The sequence below is a fragment of the Budorcas taxicolor genome, chromosome 1 (genome assembly GCF_023091745.1).
Source record: "Budorcas taxicolor isolate Tak-1 chromosome 1, Takin1.1, whole genome shotgun sequence".
NCBI lineage: Eukaryota > Metazoa > Chordata > Mammalia > Artiodactyla > Bovidae > Budorcas > Budorcas taxicolor.
The window spans coordinates 117,189,250-117,214,659 of record NC_068910.1 but is presented as its reverse complement, the minus strand read 5'-3'; the positions used below and the strand labels follow the sequence as shown (position 1 = coordinate 117,214,659).

Genomic DNA, 25,410 nt, shown 5'->3' with positions numbered 1-25,410 from the left:
AGGTCACTTCTGAATAATAGGTTTTTTTTTTTTTGTTTGTCTGTATGAATGATCCATTTGTTACTCAGACCCCTGTGTAAAAAATAAAAAGAATCCTCAAGGCATGAAAACATTTGTAATCTGCAGGACTTTTCCCCTGTCTGGGAAAATATTTGCCACAATTTGCCCCGAGCAAATTCTTCTTGGTCACTCAAGGCTAAGAAAAACAAAAAACTCAGCTTGCAAGAATTGTATTTTTTTTTTCCTCTCTTTCTCTTTTTGCCAGCAAACTAACACTCTGGTGGCAAATATAAAAGTGCAGAATATAGGGACCACGAGGCCGAGCATACACCGCTAACAATGGTACATCTGCCTGCCCGTGCTGCTTGGGAGTCTTTGAACAGGCATTTTAATATTATTCTACAATATAAATGTAGGTATAACCTATTATATAAACCATCTTAGAACTTAAATCTCCATGTACAAAAAAGACTAGGAATATCTAATAATAACTAGTGCAGTGCGTCAGTTTTTGCTTTTTTTGTTGTTTTTTTGTTTTTGTTTTGAAAGAATAACTAGGTAATATATGAAACTAGTTTCACACTCTCTGGTTGGTAAAAGAGATGCTGGATGAGCTACAGTAAAGGCAGCCTTTTACCAAGTTACCACCTGTTACCATCAAAAGCCTTCAATAGAAAGCAAAGCTCGACATCATCCCGTTTCCGCTCAGTATCAGACAGATCACATCACCCTCAAAGATTCTGGGTTCGGAGAGAACAAAACTGGCCCAGGGTGCCAACTTCTGCTTCAAGTGAATCTGGGCCATGGAGGGCAACAAGCACTTGTTTGCAGTCTGTATTTTCCACCACACGGACTCACTAGCATCCCTCGGTAAAGACAAGGCTAGGGTAGTAGGTAAAGCACAATGTTTTACAATTAAAGGGCGCTTCACTGGTCAGCGCAGGAAATCAGTACAGGAGCCTGCGGCATTTCTTTTGGCTGTCCATCATGAGTGAGTGGAGTTGACCTCTGACCTCTGTAAAACAAGAGGAAAAGAGAGAGAGAAATCACTTCTTGAGAGTATGTTATTAGAAATAAGAGAGGATGATGAATGACCAACAAAAGCTTTCCAATATATCTTGTTTAACAGATGCTACTGCCATATTACTTATGCCTTTTAATTAAAACTGCTTTAAAGCATCTTTATTTTTCTTTCTTAAGGGTTTCTTATCTCAATTCCTCTCACACAACTCAACAACACTCTCTGCCCTCAAACAAGCACCTCTGCTATGTAGAGACAAAACCTGAGGTACCAACAAATTTGGGGAAATTACCTAAGAAGTAGAAAACTTTCAGTCAAGGGTGATGGTTTCAGGATGGCAATATTCCTTTGGATCTTCTTATATTAAAAAAGGACACATTCCTTTCCTTGACTTGACTAAGGGGGAGGCTATCCTATACTGATAACCTTCAGACTCATTTCTTGATATACAATAATAGGCCCAATTTCAAAATTTAAGGCCAATAAAAGGGTCGGCCTCTGCAGAGAGAAGTGAGCTGTGACCGAAAAAATGAATGAAAACAAAACAGTGAAGCTCTCCTGATGAAAGAGAAGTCTCAAAGGCATATGGAGGGAGAGTGTACAGGGAAGAAGGGGAGGACCAACTCGGAATTTCAGTGTGTGAGAAAATTCAGTCATCTTGAGCCAAAATCTACACATATGGAGAAAGAACTCTAGACAAGACTTTAAAAATTCATGGAAATTCTTTATCATTTGGACTGGATCTACATCAAATAGTTTATTTTTCATTTTTTTTTAAATGAGTAGGAAGAAAAATGCCACTTGCTTCATGGTTATAAGAACATTTCTTGGTAGAGCCTACAGAGCCTCTCATTCTAAAAAGACAGGATCGGGCACACCTGTGACATTTCCTAACAGGCACATGCGCTGCTGAAAATACTGGGGCATGCAGCAATGTCTTCACTGGATCGACCACTTCAATACAGTATCTTTAGATTATGCGAAATAAGGGGAGCAATTTTAAAATTCAAACTGTGTCTCTCCATAACTATATCCAAGTTTCTTTCTCTTGACGCACAAAAAAGAAAATTAATATAAATATCTATAAATGCAACATTTTGGGATTTCAGAATCCAATGATCACTTAGCTTAAGATATAGGAATTTTTTAGAAAAGCAAAACGTGTTATAATCAAACCTCTGGATTAATCGGTTTATTCATGTGGGGATGCTTAAGAACCAACTGTTCAATATGTTCAACTCTTTGTTCAAGAAAGATGAAATTAAAATGGTATTTTTTACTTTTAAGGTGGAATATGTAACAATATTACAAAAGCCAAAAATATTTTAATAAGTACTGGAAAAGGAAACATACAAACAAAGAAAAGTGAAAAATGAAGAGTACAGTAAAAAAAAAAAGAGACACCAAGGGGGAGAGAGGAGTAGGGTTGACAGCCCAGCTTGTGTGTGCACGTGCACGCTCAGTCGTGTCCAATTCTTTGTGACCCCATGGACTGTAGACTCCCAGGCTCCTCTGTCCATGGAATATTCCAGGCAAGAATACTGGAGTGGGTTGCCATTTCCTACTCCAGGGGATCTTCCTGAGCCAGGGATCAAACCCACATCTCGTCCATCTCCTGCATGGGCAGGCGGGTTCTTTACTACTGAGCATAAGGAGCGGCATAATGTGGCTGCCACCAAGCGGTGGCTCCAGCTCCCAGGGGTAGGTCAACTGACCGTCCTCAGGGCTCTCTAGGACAGGACGGACGCTTGCATAAGCAGCACTCCCGAGCAAACGCTAAGACACAGGGGTCCAAAGACTTGGATTCAGATCCTGACTTGGTTTAGCTGTGTGCTCTTGGCGACTTAATTAACTACCTGTACCGTCATTAAAATGTAACTAAAAAAGATGCACCCGGCAGACCTGATTTTAAGAATAAATTTAATGAGCTTCTGTTCTTATAAAATTTTTAGTAAATAAATAGGCTCTCAACAAAGGTTAATTTCAATTTCTTCCTTCCTGTGGTTTATAAAACTGTTTTTCTATGTTGGATTTCTGAACCCAATATTAAGATTTCTTGTGACAGGAATGCAAGTAATATATATTTACCCCTAACTCTGTGGACCACCTTCTAAATTATGAACTAGGTGATGCCGAAGCAATAATTAATTAATGTGCAACCCAGGTACAATTACATTAAGCCTGTCCATGGAGGGAAGGCTGGTAACTGCTTTACCAGGTAAGGGCTAGAGTTACAATTAACATTCCCCATGAGGAGCTGTCTTTCTGGATGTTGAGAACACTAACCATTTGTTATGTTGATAGTGAAAACTCTAATAAGCAATATTATTCTTTCCAATGGGATGTGTTAAACAAAAAAGAACTTCTACTCAAATCATTTTTTCCTATGCCTCTCAGATAACTTCGGTAGTCACTCATTCATTTGCCTACTCGTCCCCTCATTCCTGATGTTAACAGGAACTAAGGAAGTTGTGTACATGGAGAATAAAACCGGTGCTTTGCTTTCAAAGTGCACTGGAAAGGAAACAGACATCAAACAGTAACTACAGCCCCGAGGGGCAAATGGTCTAAGAGGGGTGTGTACAGAGATTGTGCAGGACTTCAGAAGGAAGACTGAGACAAGAGGACAAAGGACAGACAGTCACTGAAGGAGGAGCAGCAGTTCACTGGGGAGGAAGATGTGCAAAGGCAAGAAGTGGGCTTACATGGATGGGAGTAAGCAATTGCACATGAACGCAGAGCAGCGAGGGAGGCAGAGGTTAGGGTGGACAGGCTGCCGCTTTCCGCTGCACTGCAAGCCACGGGGGCAGAGGTGGGGGTGTGTAGGTTAACAGTGCAGACGTGTGACCTGTTGTGGCACCAGCAAGGGTGACTGTGTGGTAGCTCTTCCTGAGCTCTGAATTATGACCCCCCGCCCACTGAATTCTTATATGACCTCTTATTTCCACAATTTATGAGGGCACTTAATAACACTCAGGCACGTATTTAATTCTTTGTGCATGCATTATGAGTTTGTCCTCTGTGCTCGACTGTGAAACGCCACAAGCAGAGACGTGTCTGTGTGTTATCCCCCTCAGAGACCTGAGCAGATTTTAACAATGCCTGTCACCATTCACTTGCTATTAGGCACTTGCAGTGTACACATGAAAAGGAATTCGACTTCTTGGAAATGTCTAGAGGCTATTTGTGAGGAAGCACTAGAACTAATATGATAGGTAAAGAGCAAGACACAAAGAAAACTTTCATCAGGGCCTCCTAAACCTGCAGAATCCACCTGCAATGCAGGAGACCCCAGTTTGATTCCTGGGTTGGGGAGATCCCCTGGAGAAGGGATAGGCTGCCCATTCCAGTATTCTTGGGCTTCCCTGGTGGCTCAGCTGGTAAAGAATCCGCCTGCAATGCGGTAGACCTGAGTTCGATCCCTGGTTTGGGAAGATCTCCTGGAGAAGGGAAAGGTTACCCACTCCAGTATTCTGGCCTGGAGAATTCCATGGACTGTAAGCGGTGGCAAAGAGTTGGACACGAATGAGCGACTTTCATTTCCTAAACCTGGATGTGAAAGATGAAAGAGAATGGTGCCTGACCATTGTGGGTGGGTAAAGAAGTTGGGCTGGATTTTAAGCACTTTTGGGATGAAGACTGAAAACCTAAGAAAGGAACTCATCTGCAGATAATCCATTTTGAATAAAAATATGAAATACTTGAATTTACAAAAGACTTTCTTACCTTCCCAAATGTTCCACTAAATAGCAGAACACTCAATTATATACTTAGAACTTAATAACTTTCCATGGGGCTTTACTGAGTTCAAAAGGCTTTCACATCTGATCTCGTCTGATTCCTTACAACTGTGTGATTCTTTGGGGATATCATTATGCTAAATGGAAGATGAGAAAACTGAGGCCCAGAAAAATAAATGACTAATAAACACAGGTTGCTTAAGATAAATCCAGGCCTTGTGCCTCCCATGAGTCAGATGGTGAGATGCTCTTTTTCCCAAACTACACAGTTCTCTTCCGCTGGAACCACCGACGCCATCCTCAGTGGGGGTGTTGCCATATGCTAGGCCTGGGACACTAGATTTATTCTGTAGTACATTTCTGTGAAAGGAGAACCACTTACAGCCATTGAACAGAAGAAAAACAGAGGACAGAGAAGTGAATGCTCTTGCTCAAGGTCTTCCTTACAGTTTACAGATGACAGATGCTGCACTCAAACCCAGGTCTGAGACTTGCCTCTAAAACTCCAATGATTAGATAATACGGCTTCTCTCTGCTTTCTCAGGACTCTTCAGAAATGACGCTCAGTCACAGAATAAACTATATTCAAAGTAAAATTCTTGGCGGTGTACTCCCTTCTATTTTCCTGCACAGCTAAATAGTAACACGTGGTAAACAATAGTCTCCTGAACCCCAATCATCGTGGAAAGTATCACCAATCACATCAGAAGGGATGAGCTGGGTTTGCATGTTACGGTCTCCACCCATGTTCTGTGAAAGGGGGTGAAGCTGAACGGGACCCCAGGCCCCAGGGCAGCGAGGCTTCCCACTGCTAACCTGTGCACGTTTTCCATGGCGGCCACTTCGGCCAGTGCGGCGAGGCTGAAGAAGGCGGACACGGCCGGCATCTCTGGGGTGCTGCTCCGCGTCTCCGCGGCCTCCCTGTTGTGCGAGCATTCGTCACTGCAGCCTGTCTCAATCACCTTAGGGAGACTCCTCTGCAGCTGTTCCCTTGGTCTGTCATCTGCAGAGGAAGGGAAATTCATCATGAGAGAGGACTGCTCTGTTTTCTCCGGAGAAGGGACACGGAAAACTCAGTGCCAGACAATGTGAAATGAGCTAATATGCTTTCCTGCTCACTTCTGTCATCCACGGAATATTAAGGCTGTTACAGAATCTCTTCTTTCATGGGAATAAAACTCTTTTATTGAGCTCAGCCACAACCACGAGCAGCACTATGCCCTGAAGCTGAGCAGAGGAGCTGTGTTTTATCCAAGGTCAAAGAATAGGTCAGTCTTGGAGAGAGAGGCGAAAAATGGGCCTCGGTCAGAGTAAAACCCAAGGGACTTCCGCAGAGGGGCCAGGGGATGCTGTAAAATGGTCCTGCAAAACTCAACTGACCAAATACTCTGATGATGCCACAGCACGCCTACTATGCATGTTGGGCACTCCTACGCTGAGTTACCAATACTTAGAATGGCCTAAACTAATCCCAGTGAGATTAATCAAGCCCAGTGAGATCCTACACTGTCATGTTTGTTACCTTCTGCAAGGGAGACAAAGGGCCTTCTGGTATTTGTGAAGAGGTGGCCAAAATGCTACACTAATACATGGGCTGGAAATGATTGCACTTCATTATCCAGCCCTTACAGATGAGGAGGAGGGGGAGGAATCTTCCTCATTTTTCCAAAAATGGCTTACCTATAGAAAGTAACTGATAAAGGCTGTAAATGTCATATATTAGAACACGACAGTGCTATATGTTTTTCCACATAAAAGGGAACGTTTTCTAAAACCTTTCACTCTTCCTACAAGCAAAACAGAAGCTATAACAATTTATACAATATGAAAATGACAGAACAGAATCCAGATAAGGAAGGAGAGCAGAGCCTGCTAGGCTAATTATCAGGAAAACTAGATTCTAGTCCTTACCCTACACTTAATAGTTCAATATATTCTGAAACAAAATTCAACCTCTGTGAGCTTCACTTCCTATATAACAGTAGAATTGGGGTCTTTAACATGCTTTAAGGTTTAACAGTCTACATATGCAAAACACAAGTGCATAAAATCCACTAAGTGACTTCTAATGTCTATCTTACCATACAATGAGTCCACCAACTAGATTAACCTAAATCAGATATTTATAAATATCACCCTCAAAGAACATTCACTTAAATTTTTTTTCCTATTTATAGAAGTCCTTATGGGCCTTTGACTTTTTCTGGAAACTGGACTGGGGGAGGGGAGGGAACACCTTCTTGAGGGCTGATAGAATGAGATGCTTTAGGGCTGATAGAATGAGATGCTGGAGGCACTGAAAGGCAGAAAGGCAACGGCTAACGCCAATAATGCTCTGCTGGTGGAGCACCCCAAGATGTGAGAGGATGCGCAGTGTCACTCTCGACAACATTCCTTAACCTGGGTCCCTCCAAGCAATTCCCACAGAGGCCGCCACACAGCAAACAGATCACAGGCCACAAATGAAAATGGAGAAATTCACTGTAAGTTAATATCTGGTTACCGAGTAGCCTAGAGAACCAAGAAATCGAGAAGCATTCTCAGGCTCCTTTCAGGGTCTGAAACAGCTGTACAGGATGTGCGGGATACTTGCTTTCTTAATTCAGGGGTTTACACACCTGATGATCTGGCTTGTAATGACTTAAATAGTGAACCAGGGACTAAGATTCATCCAGTACTTTTAAAAGTCTCAGATCTTTGGGAATTTACATAAGAATCTGTGGTTGTGCAAGCTGAGAAAGACAAGGCAGCTAACAGTACTAAAAGCTACCTTTTCTTCCTAGGAACTCTGGATGTGCTCTTGGGAAAAGACCTATGATTTTAACACAGAGACCAAAGCATGTATGTTTAGAAGTCTGCAGGAAACCAGCTCTCAAGGAGACCCAGAGAGGGAACCCACCGAGCAGACCTACTTTTCGGAGAGGACCCACAGTCGGCTTAGAGTCATTTTCTGGCCACTGAGGCCACGATGGTCCCTTGCTTGCTCTGGTCCTTTCTGTCTAAGCACTTCCTTTTCTTACCCAAAGTACCTCCTGCTGGTGACACCCGGCCATCTGCTGTCCTGACAAGGTGTGTGATCTTGGTTTTCCTTGCTTTTCTCTTTTGGCTGCCCACCAAGGGTTCTTGAGTTGTTGTTGGCTCTGGAGTGTTGGGAATGGATAGGGCATTTTTAACCTTATAAGCAGGCTCTGTGGTGTTTTTGTCTTCTGAAAATATGGCTGCAACAGGACAAACCATATACAGTTACACACAAAAACACAAGCATTACTTGTAGAAGGAAACATTTCTAAATGTCTGACCTATATGAACGAGAACTTAAAAGTTTTCAAAGTACTGAGGGAAAAAAGAAATATTGACCATAATTTTAAACAAATATTTCTTTAAATATTAAGTACAGAACAGAATACCCTCTGTACCCCAACAGAATACTGTATTAAGAGGCTAGTGGAATAACATGTTCTAAGTGTTTGGATCTTGCAGGTTGCAGGGTGGATAAGTGTGTGTAAATATGAATAACTGTGTCCCAACAGACAAGTTGCACACATGACCAGGATCCCTATTTGAGATCCTTTTGACCAGCTAGTCTCAAGAGGTAGATAAAAGAAGTTTCTTTCCTTCTGAGGATACTGAGGTTAAGTACGTGCTTCTTAAATTTACACTTACATTTGTTTTCAACCTCCAGGTTGGACTGATGAGAAAAGAAATTGTCTGTGAGACCTGATCTTCTTTTATGCATACTGAGTGCATAATAGAAGGATCTGGCAAACACTGATGAAGCTGGCTCATAACAGAACTCTCCCATTGGCAGAATTCAAGGACAAGATAATGTGCTTTAGGGAGATAATTTAATAAAGTACATGTCAGCGGAACTCCCTGAAATGTTAGTTTCAGGTTTTCTAATTCTAATTGTAATACCAGCAAATCACTTAATAGCACACACTTGTATCTTATTAGTCACTGTGTCAAGAGTAAGGAACACATTTGCCACCAAAGACCTTGCTCTCAGTTCAAATGGGTCAGGAACGCTGTGTCTCTTCCTATTTATTTCCTTAGGAGTCTGTCCTTCTCCCTCCCCCCTTAATTTAAATTAAGACAGGAAGATGCAGATATGAGTACAATAAGCATTTAGGAGTATTTCTTTGTAGTCAGGTTTCCTGATTGGGACTGTTTTTATCCCAGTGAACTAAGAATGGGACAGGAGAAAGAGGCATCTTTCCATTTTTAACTGTCCAATCTCTTAAGACTGGTCTAGAAACTGTTTTTGACAAAGAGAAGGGGAGTAGGGGTCAGGAATCAACTTGGAGGGCACCTGGAGGTGCTTATCAAAAGGTGGATAAGAAGGCAGACATTGGAAATAACACAGTATATGTAATGTAGGAAGACAAGGTGAAATAAAAGGAACACAGCAGAAGAAATAACTCAGGGTGTGAAAAATGCACTTATTGATATAAATACTTATACAGGTTTCATTTAAAAATTTTAATGTAACTCCCTAATGGGTTTAGGTGTCGCCTTGAGAAAGGAGGCTACAAATCTAACAATTTTGCTCTGAAGCATTTGAAACCAGGCTTCCTATTCCAAACAAGTGGGATATCATTTCAATCACATCAAGAGAAAGGATGTAAAGCAGAAATCATATTATGGTTTGTGGCTTGGTCTTACTATATTATTGCATAATAGAAGGCTGTGCGTGGACAGGCTTAAGGTAACAGTTACTTGAAAACAAACAAACAAACAAAAACTATTTGGCAATGCTCCCAAACATCTTTTCAAGCAAGTAATTAAAATTAGGGAGAAGGCTCCTTTTAAATTATAGATCTGACCAGGTCAGTCATGGAATATGGATACTTTGCAGTTTGCTTCACATAGGCCAGTGGTGGTATATATGCCTTAAAAAAAATTTTTTTTTAAGTTTAAACTTCAATGAAAGCTACCAGCAAAATAAAAAGATAATTTGGTTAGAAACACTCCAAAGATGTTTCATTGACTCTGCATTAGCCCTGAAATTCAAGCCTCCTATACAAAGAAGCCAAAATCTGAGTTCTAATAACCTCATTGGATATTCATAAGCTTCAAAAGTATAGTTTCTTATCTAGGCCGATCAGTTGTCCCTTCTGACTACAAGGGGAAACTTGTGATCAGTTGTCCCTTCTGACTACAAGGGAAACTTGTGATCAGTTGTCCCTTCTGACTACAAGGGGAAATTTGTGATCAGTTGTCCCTTCTGACTACAAAGGGAAACTTGCGATCAGTTGTCCCTTCTGACTACAAGGGGAAACTTGTGATCAGTTGTCCCTTCTGACTACAAGGGAAACTTGTGATCAGTTGTCCCTTCTGACTACAAGGGGAAACTTGTGATCAGTTGTCCCTTCTGACTACAAGGGGAAACTTGTGATCAGTTGTCCCTTCTGACTACAAGGGGAAGTTTGTGATCAATTGTCCCTTCTGACTACAAGGGGAAACTTGTGATCAGTTGTCCCTTCTGACTACAAGGGGAAGTTTGTGATCAATTGTCCCTTCTGACTACAAGGGGAAACTTGTGATCTCTCTCTGGTATGATCACTGCATTACAGTTGGACCTACCAGACAAAGCATTAACCTCTGCTCTCTTTTTCTTCCTCTTCCCAGAAAAATCTAGAACTTGTGGAGATAAGGGTGTAGCAGGACTCCAAAGATGAAGGGTGTATTAAATCCAAATTACTGCTTGTATACGAAAAGAATCAAAAAGGTCAGAGAAAAGGCATGGACACCAGAAAAGGGCTAAGAGGGTTGGGAAAGATGACCTGGTTTCTATGGCAACAATACGGGGCTAATGGAAATACCACAGTCACAGAAGATTCTATTCTTGACTTTTTAATTTACTAACTGTGGGACCAGGGTCTCAGTTTCCTCATGTAAAGATGGAGCTGGATGAGACTACCTCTAAAGAAGCCATCCAGCCTGAAAATTCTTTTCATTTCAGGTCTAGAATCAAGGTCCTGGTGGTGTTTTCTCCAGTCAGCCCCAGTGTCTCAAGGCTGTGGGAGAGCCCTGACTGTGGGGCTCCCTTGACTGTCAGCTTTTTGTTTTCAGTGAGACTTCAGATATTTTCACTTCTTTTCAGTGGTTACTCATTTTCCTATATGTTTTCAGAAGAAGCCAAGGGTATGGGTGCAAAGGGTTTGCAAATGGGAGGTGAATCAGGCCTTAAAGGCAATGGGACCAGGGGACGCTCAGACACCACCAGCAGCCAAGAAGCTGCGGGGTCAAAGGCAGGTGGCCAACAGATACCAGTAGATCATGGGGTCACAAAGATTGGGAAATAGTGAAGGAATGAATCAGGCTGTAGGCAAGTGAAAGATGAAAAAAAGGAAAACGCCCTAGAAGTTCTCATAAGTCACTGTAAAGGAGGCAATGCCACCTCTCCAGATGCTGTCTTCTCTAAACCACTGTCAGATCGAAAAGTAATCACAGGGCCTATAGATCATCCACATTGGAAAAAGGCATCTGGGACTTCCCTGGTGGTCCAATGGTTACAAATCTGCCCTCTAATGCAAGGGATGTGGGTTCTATCCCTGGTCGGGGAACTAGATCCTACAGGCCACAGGGCAACTAAGTCCATGTGCTGCAACCTGAGAGGCCCAAGGGCCGCAATGAAGAGCTCACAGGCCAGTTAAGACCCAACACAGGCAAATTAGAAGTTTTTTTTTTTTTTTAAAGAAAAACCTTCAATATAAAAAAAAGGCATGTGATGTGATCTTCCTATAGTTAAGAGGAAAAGGGCAGAGTGAGTCTGTCCCATGCTCTGACCCATGGGTGACCCCTAGAACATCTTGTCTTATCTGGTGGCCTACACCGATGATGGTCTTCAGGGTCAGTGCTCAGGGAGAACCCTCTCCTAACACAGAAGAATTGGGGAAAGCAGGTAAGGCTAAGTCAAAGACGTACAGCTGAACTTTGAACAACACAAGTTTGAAATATAAGGACACAGGTCCTCTTATAAGTGGATATTTTTATATAAATACATACTACAGTACTACGTAGTCCACGGCTGGTTTAATCTGCAGATGCAAAACTGCTTATACAGAGGGCCTGGAGGACTAGCTGTAAAGTTACACATGAATTTTTGACTGAGGGGGTGAAGTGGGGGTTGAAATGACTCTGTTCAAGAGTCAACTACAGCTGCCTGGGACAGAAACAGCAGATCAGAGTCCAGCAACATAAACAAAGAGAAACTTCTTCTATCATCCTCTCCAACTAGCTGGTTAAAGGATCTCAGGCAGGAACCCTGAACACATGTAGAGATTGTGGTCTCCCGGGACACAATTTATCTAGATTTACATACACTGTCCTCCCCACCAACCTGCAAGAATCAAAACAAAGGCTTAGTGGTACAAGAAAAGTAATCAACAGAAACCTCAATTAAACAGTCAGGAGACCAGAAGGGGGAGCTCTCAAGCCTTGCGATGATAAGTAGAGCCCAACAGGAAGAAAGACCTCTTCTTTCCTGGCAGGGACTCACACAATGAAACGCCACACACTTGATTTACCATAGCCCTCCCAATCCCAGTTTCTTTCCCCCTCTATACAACTCTCCTTCCTTTGACATATGGGGGCTTGCACACTATGGTGGCACACCCCAAAGTTAAATTCTCTGCTGATCCAGAATATACTCATCTTTGCTGGAGAAATAACCGGCAGTCTGTTAGTTTCAGGTCAACAGTGGTGAGAAACAGGAAATGAAAAAAGCTTAGGGGAACAGCCCAAAGATGTGTACCGAGACAGCAAGGTTGCGCCTTTCCCCTGCCCCTCCCCCAACCCCTGCGCTAAACTACTGGAAATGTGAGAAAAGGAAGGTTTTGTCCCCTAAAAACAAATTAGTCATTTTCTCTTTTGGCTTGTAACTGAACACACAAACCTACCCAAGCACTGCAAAACAAGTGCACAGAGCTGCTTTTTATACTCCACAATAATCATAATATACTTTGAGCATATCATGTGAGAGTGATAATGTGAGCTGATTCCTGGAGTAACATTAGGGATGTGGCAATAAGAGACTGTCTTGTTTTCCAAACTCTGCTCCCAAATGTAGAGTGAGTTTTTTGGTGAAGGAGCATAGCACTTGTACTGTTACCCCAGGAGGCCATTAAAAGCTCCAAAGTCACTAATTCACAGGCCAGTTACAGGAGTCACAATCGCACTGAAATTATTATAGCCAAGTCTGGACTCTCACGGCCATGCGTTACTCTCCCATGAGCTGAAAATGCAGTCAAAGGCTAAATGGAACACAGGAGTCAAATGAATGAGCCTTATCTAAGACCCTGGGGGACTCTGCTAAAGTTAGAAAGCGACTACTCTGAACTTACGAAGAGAGATCAAGTTAGCCTGACTTGTGGATATTTCAAAAATCGAACTGTAAACTAGACTTTTCTTCCCTGTAATTACGTTTATATATTGTAAAGAAACTAATTTTATGGAGATACCTAGTCTGAGATTTTTTTTTTTTCTTATAAAACATAGTATTTATAATTCCAGCAAATGAGGGCTACCCAGATATGCCTGAAAAATCTAAAATGTAGTGGTCACTGTGCTTTGGTGTTGGTTTCTTCCCTTCCTATTTACACTGGCCAGGCTTCAATTCCTTATCAGGTATTTGAAGCTGATAAGGTCTCCTTAAATTGACTGGAGCTGCTGTTAAGATTCATTTATACAAAAAGTAAATGTGAAAACCCTCTGGAAACATAAAACAATATTAAGCAGTAATCATCCCCCTCAATATTATTACAATTAGAAACCTCTAGCTTAAGCATGAACTTATGACACTGTAACTTGGTGGAAAGATAAACACAGTGGCAGAGGGAAGTCATCTTGGTTTTTCTGAAAATTTTACCTTGAATTCTAGCCTACAGGCAATTTTTTTTTTTTTTAATGATTTGCAAGTTTAAGCAGAGGTTCAGCAATTTTGAATTTTAAAAGCACGGGGAAAATGCTTATAAATTATAAGCTTAGCACTTAAACCTCAGATGTGACTACTAAACTCCTGAAAACTTCTGATATTTTAGGGGAGAAAACTCACAGTCAATTATACTCAGGATGGTGTAGGTAAAGGATAGTGAACTTGAAGTCATCCACTTTAACAGAGTCAGAAGCAGCTAACAGCTGCCTATGTAGCCTCAGTGGAATCAATATTCCAAACTTCTGAAGTCTGCCTGGCCTTTGCCCAGGATAGCCTACACATGCTACACTGTCCTGAATGTGGTTCCCTTTTTCTGACCTCATAGTAATCTCCAAGATAAAGTTTTAACAAGGAATGACATGGACACCTATCACATAGTCACCACCTGAACAATAAAATGGAGGAGATGGTATGAAAATAACAAAAAGTCACTTTAGATTACTGGTTAATTCCCAGGGCTCAAACTGATTCCTTTTCGTCTGGCTATATAAAATGAATTTGTACTCTACGCTAAAAGATATGCAATTTTCAGTGCCTATTCTCCAAAGTTTCATTCCATACACACTAATAATAAATATAATTAAATATCAAAGATAATATTTCCAGCTACACCCTTTTGACTGCCTAGAAGATTCAAAATTAATTTACATTTCTGCCCTCCAAATGGCGGAAATTTAGGGCTTCAGAATATGGTATTTTCAGCATTATACCATTCACTAAAGGTTTTACAGTAACAAAATCATCAAAGTGTTAGAGGAGAAATGAAATGTACAGTTCATGTATTACTGTGCCTTCTCATTTATCCCACCCCTAAACACACATATTCTACAATAGAGAACAAATGTGGAGAGTGAATCCTATGAGGTTAAAGGGTCTGTCCTACCAGAGACCACGCATTAGTGGCAGGTCTGAGATTAGGAATCAGGTCCCCTAATTCCTACTTACTCGCTCTTTTACCACCCTGCACATGCTGTGATACCTCCTTATAGATGAGGTAGGGTTTTCACTGTTTTAAAATTAAAATATTTAGAATAGCATCATTTCAAGAAAAGAGTAATATTGTCTTAAATGCCTCTTTCAGATTCCTCTGATAGTTCATCAGTGCCTTACATTTATCAAATCTGTGCAGAACATATTTTTAAAATACACAAGTGTGAAGGTATATCAATTTAGGGATGTTAGGATTTAACACTGAGAGTGGCACAACAATTCATATTTTGTTTGCCAGCAAAGTGCAGAAATGATACCCTATAGAGGCTGTGAATGTGAAGTAATAAGTCAGAAAGGAGACATATTGCTGGCATTTTCTCTAAAAGCAAAATGACATAAGAGCAGACATGCAGTTCATGTGAACTGTGCCAACCAAACAACAAAAGTTCACGTTGATGATGAACTCAAATTTGCATATTTTTGACAAATATCTTTAAAATATGAGTGCTTTTTTAGAAACGACTTAGGTCACATGTGTATCCTAATTTTTTCTCTTTCAACAAAGGAATGAGAGTATATTCCTTGATTCCTTTGGGAATCAAGACACATGGACTTGTTCATCAAGTTCCCCTTTGTAGCCATAAGTAAATAAACCAAAGGGGTAAGTCAAAAGGATGATCACGAAACTCTCTCCTAGTTTTCAAATGAAGTGACTCCTCATGACACGTTGGAAAAATGTTCAGGTTTTTAAAAATATCTAAATGGAAAAGAGCATCAGTGGGAAGAATGGATGTATGGCTCTTTACCCACCACAAAATCTTCATTTACCTATAGTTCAATACTTAAGAGGAATTATGTAAAGTCACAAATAAATATGACTGTGGGAAATTTGAAATAAAATCTGCGCTTCTAACATTTACCAGTCAATATGGGGCTTTTCTTTGGCTACCAAAAGCCTCAGGGACATTCCCTTTGATCACAATCAGGAGGAACTGGGCAGTGGGTTGGGGAGGAAGACCAGGTCAGGAATCACTTCGGCAGGGCTCCCACATCCAGGAGAGCCCTGTGCCGCTCCATTTGACTTCCCAAGCGCATCCTCTTGCAACGTGAGCTACAATACTGAATATTTCCAGTTTTGAAACCTCTAATTTGGGACTTCCCTGGTGGCCCAGTGGTTAAAAATCTGCCTTGCAATACAAGGGACACAGGTTCAATCCCTGGTGAGGGAACTAAGATCCCACATGCCATGGAGCAACTAAACCCACACACCACCGCATGCCACAACTAAAAACCCAAGGCAGCCAAATTAAAACAAAAATCCCCTCTAATTTCTGGTGACTGTGGTTAAAAATCCCCCTATCACAAATTAAACTCCACGTGACGCACAGCCTGACCATTAGTAAGATAAAAATTTTGTCACTTTTGAATAGCTTTTCAGATCTAATATATCCTACTTTTCTATCTATTTATTCAATTAATTTTTGAGAGTTTGATATTGAAACTCCAACTAAGTCTTAATTTATCTACTTAAAAAATAATTGTAATACCTAGTGGAACAATATATAATTTTGTTCTGTTTTTTCCAAGTCTCTGGTAAAAGTGTTATCATATTTTAACAATTTAAAAAACTTAAAAAAGCAAAAAAACAATCAATTTTGATTTGAAAATTAAAAATAACTCAAAATTTAAAAATAACAGGTCTAATGCTGTTGCTTAATTCTGTACAAATTGGTATCTTTTTAAATCTACAAAAATTATGACATTTCCAGCATAGTCTACCTGAAACGATACAATGAATGTTGCTTCTTTTACCTTCTGTAGGGTGAATGGCGTCCAAGAAGAGTTGCTTGCTTGACCATTTATCCCCACTTCCTAAAAGCAGTAACAGAAAAGGAAAGTGAATCTCTACTCCTAGTATAGACACATAAACTATAAAAATAAGACAATCCACAAAACCACCTCAATAAAAAAGCGTTATAACACAAATGAAACAGAATTTTACTTCAACTATTTAATTCTCAAAACCACATTTGCCAACTAATTAGGCCATATCAGAAATGCATTAAAAGTAAACAAATTTGCATTTTATAAAAACACTGTTGGATAATTTCTATGACTTTAATCGAGATTAACCTAGAGATTGGTTAAAAGATAAAGATAAAAGCTGACATTTTACCTAAAGAGAGATATTTCTCCACTGAAAGCAGAGAATAAATACCAACATACAAAACAAAACTAAGAGGCTGAATACAGGTGAAAATAAAACCCAAATTAAGTAAAAGGTCACACACAGGAACACTCAGGCATGTATGTCTACACAGGGAAGACAGCTGCATTTAAAGCTTCATTCCATAAACACGAGGGACTCCACATCTGGCCATGCAAGTAGGATGCAATGGGCATCGGATGGGTAGGCTCATGGCAGTCACGACACTAACATGCAGGAGATGCCAGAGAAAGACTGACTTCCAGGACATGTGGTTGCACTGAACCAGATGGGGAAGTTTATCTTCTGTGTGAGAGAACAGAGGGAGATCTTTAGATGAGCCCTGAAGAGGTTCAAGGGCCCATCCAGACCATGACAATGACACCGATGCTCAGAGCAAAGGGAGGGTAGAGTGCCTGTGTCTCTCATGCCCTCTGGAAATAACAGTTATGTGACTGAAGGAGGTGGGAAGAGCCCGACAAGCTCAGTATACAGATAGAAAAAAAGAGAGAGAGACAGGATACGATGTAGGAGTGGAATCCCCCTTGACAAGGATCCTTAAGTGTCAGAGAAAGTATAGAAACCGTGGGACTTTCATATGAGTATCAAACTGGGAAGATTTCAGGAAGCAGGAAACGTGGTCCTGCTTTGACGGCTGCCAAACATGAGAAAAAACGAGAACAGTCAAAGAAAATAAGTGGAGAAGAGCTCATGAAGACTAAATTTAAAAATGTACCAAATACAAATAAAAAAAGCCATTTTAGGATTCATATGGAACTCTGAAACTAGAGACAAATAAGGGATTTGAGTACAGAAGTGGAAAAAGATCCCTCTGTGCAATTAGCTGCAGAGTCTAGAAATAATGAATGTGCCTGCGTCAGAGCTGATGACATTGAAGCAAGCAGAGGGGAGGTAAAGGCGAAGACGGTGCGGTGAAGCGTCACTCAAAGATGAATCCACAATGGAGGTGGCTGAGAAGTCTTAATGGAGCATGGAAGGCACCAATACCTTTTTCCGGAACATTAGGCTTCTCCTTTTTGTGCTTATATTTGCTGACAATTTTGTGGAATAAGTTCTTTTTCTGAGACTGGAAAGGACCTACAGACAATATTAATATAAATATATTTAACATTTACAATGCTTCATAAAAAAAATACTCCGTGTTTCTAAACAACTATACCCTCCCCCAACTTGTGAAATAAGCAACCTGATTCACAAGAAATGTCACCTTGCATCTTTTCTCATCCAACTTGTGCTTAGCTCCCTTCCCTAGATTTACTGAAAAACCAGTGAGATTTTCCTTTAGAAATGTATCTGACAGAAGCCTCCATTAGGGCTGGGACTCCCTCAGCAGAAACTGCAGATGTAGTGACTAGAGCAGACCACAGCCAGTGATGGCAGTACAGATTGCAGTCTGTAATAAACAGAAGATTTTACTTTAGATTCCTAAATATCATGAAGGCAAGGATGACATAGACATTTTATTTCTCCTAAGAAACTGATCTTCACAAGGACAGCACTTTGAGGATGACTTTCAGGTGGGCCTGATAGCATTAGATAGCTTTACACCCTATTCTGAGGATATTCTAGGAGGAAAAGATTGATTTAAAAATAGAAAAATACTTGTCAAGACTTTTTTTGTGGAGGGTGGCAGGGGGAGAGGAGTAGGGAATGGGCAGAAGTCTCAAAGTGGATCTTAGTTTGCTCAGATAAAGAAAAGAGACTTGGGATTTTTCAGTCACCATCAGAAATGGCAACAACAGCACTGACCTCCCCAAAGCAGGTTGCTTTCTACACTTCGATGATAGTCCTATGTGAAACTGACAATCACCTTATATAACTCCTGTTTCCTCATGTGTAAATGGGGATAATAATAGTGCCTAACTCACAGGGTTGAAGTGAGGATTTTAAAAATTAGAAGCTCTCTAAGCTGCTCCTGCTGCATCTACCCACCTACCAGGATCTGCACCCACGTGCCCTGTCTTCCTGCCAGAGGCAACTATCTGTGCTCCTGTCTAAAGTATACCATTAAATGGTTTTTATGTTCACAAATATTTGTAGCCGTCATCAATTTGAGGACATTTTCACCACCTCAAAAATAAACCTCGTATCCTTTTAGCTACAACACTCCTCCCTACCTCTATAGTCTCTGTATCCCAAACTGCCCTGGCTAGAACCTCCACTACATTGTCGAATAGAAATGGTGAGAGTGGACATCCTTGTCTTACTCCCTAACTTAGGGGGAAAGCACTCAGTCTTTTATCATTAAGCGTAATGCTGGTTGCAAAGTTGTTTTTTTTAAATGTCTTTTATCAAATTTTTAAGTTCCCTTCTGAGTTTGTTGGCTGTTATCATGAAAAGGTCCTGAATTTTGTCAAATGTTCTTTCTACATCTACTGAGATGATCCTGTGGATTTTTCTTTGTCCTTGTCCTACTGTTGTGGTATATTAATTCCATCAACTGGATTTTTGGATGTTAAACCAACCCTGCATTCCTGGGGCAAAACACCAGTTGATTACAGTATATAATTCTTACATGGATTCAGTCTGTTAGCATTTTCTTAAGGATTTCTGTGCCTACACCTGATAGAGAGAGTGGTCTGCAGTTTCGGATTTTCTTGTCTGTGTGATATGTTTGTCTAGTTTTGACTTTAGGGTAATACTGGCTTTCTTGTTGGGAAGTGTTCCCTCCTCTTCTAATGTTATGAGCAAGCTTACGAAAAACTGGTATTAATTATTTAGACAGTTGGAAGAATTCGGTAGTAAAGCCATCTGGGCCTAGTACTTTTTTGCTTACTAAATTCAATCTGTATACTAGTTATAGGTCTATTTACATTGTCTATTTCTTAAGTCAGGTTCAGTAGTTTGTGTTTTTCCAGTAACTGCCCATTTCATGTAGGCTGTCTAACTTATCAGCATACAATTATTCATAGGATTCCTTTTTAATCCTTCCTATTTTTGTGAGGTTGGTAGTAATGATCCCTATTTCACTTCTGAATTTGTTTTCTTTCTTTCTTGGTCGGTCTAGTTAAATGTTTCTCAAGTTTGTTTCTTTTCAAAGAATTAGCTTTTGGCTTTAATGGTTTTTCTCCATTATTTTCCTATTATTTATTTAATTAATTTCATTTCATTAATCCCCTCTCTAATCTTTATTATTTCCTTTCTTTTACTTTTTTAGGTTTCGTTTGTTCTGCTAACAGTGTCTCAAGACAGGTTAGGTTATTGATTTGGTATCTTTCTTCTTTTTTAATATAAGAGTTTATACCTATAAACTTCCCTCTAAGTCATGCTTTAGCTGTACCTATAAATTTCAACATGCTATATTTTCATTTTGCTCATCTCAAAGTATTTTCATATTTCCCTACTGATTTCTTCTTTGACTCACTGGTTATTTAGAGTGTGTTGTTTAATTTCCACTTACTTTTGAGTTTTCTGAATTTTCTCCCACGGTTAATTTTTACTTTCATTCCACTGTGGTCAGAAAACATAATTTCAATCATTTCAATTCTTTCTGTGAAATGTTCCAGCATACTGTGTGTTCTGGAGACTGTCCCATGTATACCTGAGAAGAGTGTATATGATGCTATTGTTGTATGGAGCATTCTATATATGTCTGTTAGGTCTAGCTGTCGTATGATGTTCAAGTCTTCTCCTTTGTTAATCTTTGACCTAGTTCTATCAAACCTATTCTTTTTTCCATATTACTGCTCACCTTCTGAAACATTATTGTTCAGGCTTATTTACTGTCTGGTACTCCCACTATAATGTAACCTCCATGGCAGCAGGGTTCTTTGTTTTCATTCAGAGATATATTCTATACGCCTAGAATGGTGCTCAACACGTGACTGATTTTCAACAATATTGTTGCATGAATAAGTAAAGCTCTTAAAACACTGGATGGCATAAATAAAGAGTTTAAGAAATGACAGTTGTTGCTATTATTACTGATAACATAAAGGTTTACAAATGATTTTTGAGGACTACACCAAGTCATCCTTCTAAATAACCAATAACAAATACTCTGAATTGGGTGGTAGTGGTGTGAAATGGAAACAGAAAACACTTCTTATTTGTTTTTTGGGGTAGGGGGGAAGTGAATGAAAAGGGAAAGAAAACAAATTTAACAGATACAAAGACAATATATCATGTGGATGATATACACTAATATTACAGGTATTCTTTACAGCCCATTTGCCATCATTCATATGTATTTTATACAATCCAGGAAAGTGTAGGTGGTGCACATGAATGACACAGGCATGGGCAATCATGGAAAATGGAAGCAGAAGAAAGCAGAAAGATAATTCTGAGACTTCTCTGGATCATAAGGATGCTAGTGATTTACCCACAGGAAGATAATCTAATGATAATATGGTACAGGCTCACAGGGAGAACGACTTTTGTTCATCACTGTGTATGAGGACAACGGGATCAGGAAATGGTTCACAGAAACAAACTGATTTGATGTATGGAATGGGTTAAGAAAGAAGAAAAGAATGCATATTTTCAGACCCAACCATACTCGGAGAAACCTAAAAAGTATAATTTAAGGACAAAACTTAATATAGAGCTTGTCAATTTTAACATAAAAAGAGAACATCCAGGGAGGTTTAGTACCCAGAAGAGTTTCCGTAAAGTTATATTTTTAAACAGCCTTGCAGCTAGCCATCCTGAACTATAAAACAAATCTAAGCAAACGACAAGTTCAAATAAAAAGGAAAGTGATAAACTCAAAGGAGTTTGATATGAGGATAAGATACACGGATATTGACTCCTGTCCACCAGTATGGTATACATGTCTGATATTTTGTTTAAGGAAAATAAAGTCAAAATTTGTAATAAAGAGCACATATACTACTATTTTTCCTTAATTATAATTAACACAGAAATGTCCAAGGAGGGAAAAGAAGGTAGGAAGTCAAAAACAGAGAAAAGAAGCTGAGAAGGAACCTTCCAGAGAGCAAACAGATGGCAACTGTCTTTCCATGAATCACCATCTCAAGTTTCCATGCCATCTCACTCTCCCATCTTCCTACCAAACCTCTTGAAAGACAGTTGGTACCAGTTTCCACTTCCTTATGACAAAAATCACTGTTGCTAGCATATAAACTAGCTTAGGACTTCACTAACATTTTTGGACAGGGTGGCCTGTATTTTGAAGATATCAACTTCTTTTGCATCCCAACTTCACAGCTTGGTAAAAAATAGCAAAGACAAACTATAACCTGAGACAGTAGGAGGCATGCCATAGAGACACTGATAATAACTTTTTCAAAACATTAATGTTGTTCATAGTTTGCTGAAAAATGGACATGTTTTAGCTGAGAAGTATAGTGACACAGAGCCCTTTTATTATTAGTATGGTATGAAGAATTTTCAAGGTCAGCAGGTGAGGTGAATTAAGAGAAGCTTGGTTTGGAGAACTGCAGTAGGAAAGAAGTGTTAGGCATAACTTGAATCTTGAATGGTGGTGACAATGTCCAGCTTCATGTTTTTAAGCTATAAAAAGAGCAGAGGTTTTATCCTAAGACTAGGCTGTCATTTTGTTAATGAACACATAAGTAATGAAGGGCCAATGAAACAGTAAATACCTTTGTAATAATTTATAGCAAAGTGGCTACTAAACATATGAATCTGTGGACTGTGATAAGTTCAAGTAAATGAGCCACAATCAAGTTAGGATTCATTGAGGAGGAGCCACCTTATTGGGCTAGAAATGCATGCTTTGTTAAAAAACTCAGGATTATATTAGGCATACCTTTTATACCTGTAAATGTGCTGTCACCATGCTTAAGAAAATGTCTAGGGACAGTGAAGACTCTCAAATAGCTACAGGGCAAGAAACAAGAGTTCTGCCCAACCTGGAAGCTATCACTTCCTGACGGGGAAGGGATGGCCTGATTTTCATCACATCTCAGCTCTTGAACACTATTAATATAGTCAGGTCAGCTCAATCCCAAACAGGGGATTCTGTCCTCAGTCTTTAACATTGCAAACCCGCTTCTTTGATTTCCATTGTGATTTTCAAAAATTTCAATTCTTTAACAGTGGGAATTTGAATCTTGCAGAGTAAGCGTAAATTGGAGAAACATGAGAAAGACGAACAGTATGTTTGTTAACAGGCTAAAAAACAATGTGAAAAGATAAAAGAGATAAGGAAGGAGAAATTGAGTCAAGGGTCAAGATTGGGCATAATTTAAACACTCCAAATTGAACTCAATTAACTTCTTCTTCATGACCCTACTTGCTTGAAAACTACTATTTTACAGAGCACTCTGACTTCTGATACTTTTGTAAAAAGTGCTTCACACATTAACAGTATACGTAAAATAATGTGTCAAAACAAATCTCTTAAGTTATAATTAAATTCAGATTTATAATTCAAAGCTTTCATTTGAATATATACAAGTAACTGTGTGAGATAAACCAGAAAACACTGTAGAAATGGGCTGCTGCAGCTCACCTGCATTGCGAATGAGATAGATAACTTCCTGGATAATCTTAGAAGCAAAGGGAAATTCTATGCCTAAATCATCGATACACTAAGCCTACTATAATGTGGCCTGGACCTTGTTAGAGGAAGGTAGACCCGTTACATACACTTAAGGAACAGGACGGAGACAGTAGAGGGCATGATGGAAAAGGGAAAGACCACTTGGAAATACAGATACAAACAAGACGACCACTGGAAAAATACAAGTATAAACCCAACTAGGTCCTATGATCTTGAGGTATGTAACTATATAAACGCATGCATAAATATTTCTTCCAGAAATTACATTTCATAAAAATTCTATACATGTTATATAACCTGGAGTAGCTAAAAAAAAGAAATACCTAGTATAAGGCAGGGAAAAATACAATAATAAATGTTGAGTAAGAAATACAGGAGAAAATAAAATACAGACAAATGTTGTTGGAGAAAAAATGAGGTTTCCTATGAAAACATGCTCCTTTACTAAAGAATTACTGATCTCACTCACAATGTTTGCTTTGAACAATTCATTATGCAAAAATGCAAAGGGTCTAGACTCTAAGAAAACAATCTCCTCTATCCTCTAAAGACCAGGCAATTACAGCGCAGCTGGTATGATAATTTCATTAATAACTTGTAGGATAGTACACTGGCACTAATACCAAATTATAATCAACTACAAATACTACTTCTTTAGTTTGCTAAATAGAGAATATATTATTTAATTTGTTTTATTTTAATTGCATTTTGCTCCACAAGTTGGAATGAGCAAAATCTAAGGTCTTGACAGCCTTCCTATTTATGCAATTACTGGTACACTTTAAGAACCAGGGACTTTGTGGCTTGAGAGGCATAACAGAAGAGTTAAGATGATATTGTATGAAGTATAATCCAAAGCTCCAAAAAAGCTATTTCACATCAAAAGAAATACTGTTAATCTCAGTTGGGAGAGGAAAAACATATAACAGACAACCAAGACCCAAGAGAAGGTCTCATGAAAATAGATCCTAACTTCAGGGTTTTATAGCTTTACAAAAATAAATCTATTGTTACAGTCCCTGATAGATAATTCAGCCAACTTCAGAGCTCTAAAATGAATGTCTCCAACGGCAAGGAGTGGAGGAAGAGCATATGTCCTGCACATCAGTCAATTAAGTTCCATTTTATTAGTTTGCTAAGTCATGTATTTATCAGCAACTTTAAATCCAAGAATTGTGGGGGCTCACGATACCTGGCATCTTTGGGCTCATGGACTGCTTTGCCTATTCCTAAATATCTCCAGGGCACAAGGACTGTCAATTCACTCGGTAATCCATTATGGTGCTCAGCTACCTACCTGTCAACAGGCTGCTTTATTTCTTTCCTACCTATCTTGGAAGATCTCAGAACAACCTTATTTTATTTTCTCAGATGAGCAAACTCAGTGATGCAATATTTCTTTTTTAGTTCTTTATTCACCAGACTTATTTTTATTAACCACAGCGGAAAACTGAGCTAATTCTAAAATCACTTTTACATTCCTTCCCACCTTTTATCACAAAGAGGGCATTTTCCTCACCTTTTCAGATCCACCCTGAGATACGGGTCTCCTTGTTTCAGTTTCAGTGTACAGTGGGGGTTTTAGATCTTGATGGAGAAAGGTTTAGGTTTCTTCATAGATATACTTTTTCCCTAGATATATACGTTATGGACTCCTCCAAATCCGTGAAATTATATATACTCGTTACTATTTATCTTTGATCATTCTCCATGATTGCTAGATTTTGACAAGATTTGTGCAAAGATAGATATCATTTTCTATCTATCCATTCATCTATGCATTCAGCTAAATACACACAAAAAGGGAAGTATTCTGATTTGCCATAGAGCAAGCAACAGGTTGCCTCTTTTACAGGGTAATTATGAGAATGCTGCCATCAAATCCTGCTCAGAATTTGATCCTGGAAACAACAAACCCCCACACTAGTTCTTCATCTCTCAATCACTACCTCTAGAGGAGAGCTACCGAATGACATTTTCCACCTCTATGTGGAAAAATAAAGGTACACTCACTTGTCTACCAACTTTCAGACCTAAAGTAAACTCAGAAGAGAAGTTTTGCAC

General features: G+C 39.5%; 1 protein-coding gene across 1 annotated transcript in view; it reads right to left on the bottom strand.

The window, feature by feature from the left end:
• Window positions 1-688: 688 nt before the first annotated feature.
• The window catches only part of BBX (BBX high mobility group box domain containing), an 87,661-nt gene continuing 62,939 nt past the window's right edge, over window positions 689-25,410 (bottom strand). Inside the window, exons 11-15 of the mRNA XM_052646240.1 lie at window positions 17,841-17,930; window positions 16,439-16,498; window positions 7,782-7,979; window positions 5,578-5,764; window positions 689-1,015 (exon numbers count right to left, since the gene is read on the bottom strand). Of these exons, the coding sequence (XP_052502200.1) occupies window positions 928-1,015; window positions 5,578-5,764; window positions 7,782-7,979; window positions 16,439-16,498; window positions 17,841-17,930 (623 nt within the window). The 3' untranslated portion in view covers window positions 689-927. The remainder of the gene's footprint in view (window positions 1,016-5,577; window positions 5,765-7,781; window positions 7,980-16,438; window positions 16,499-17,840; window positions 17,931-25,410) is intronic.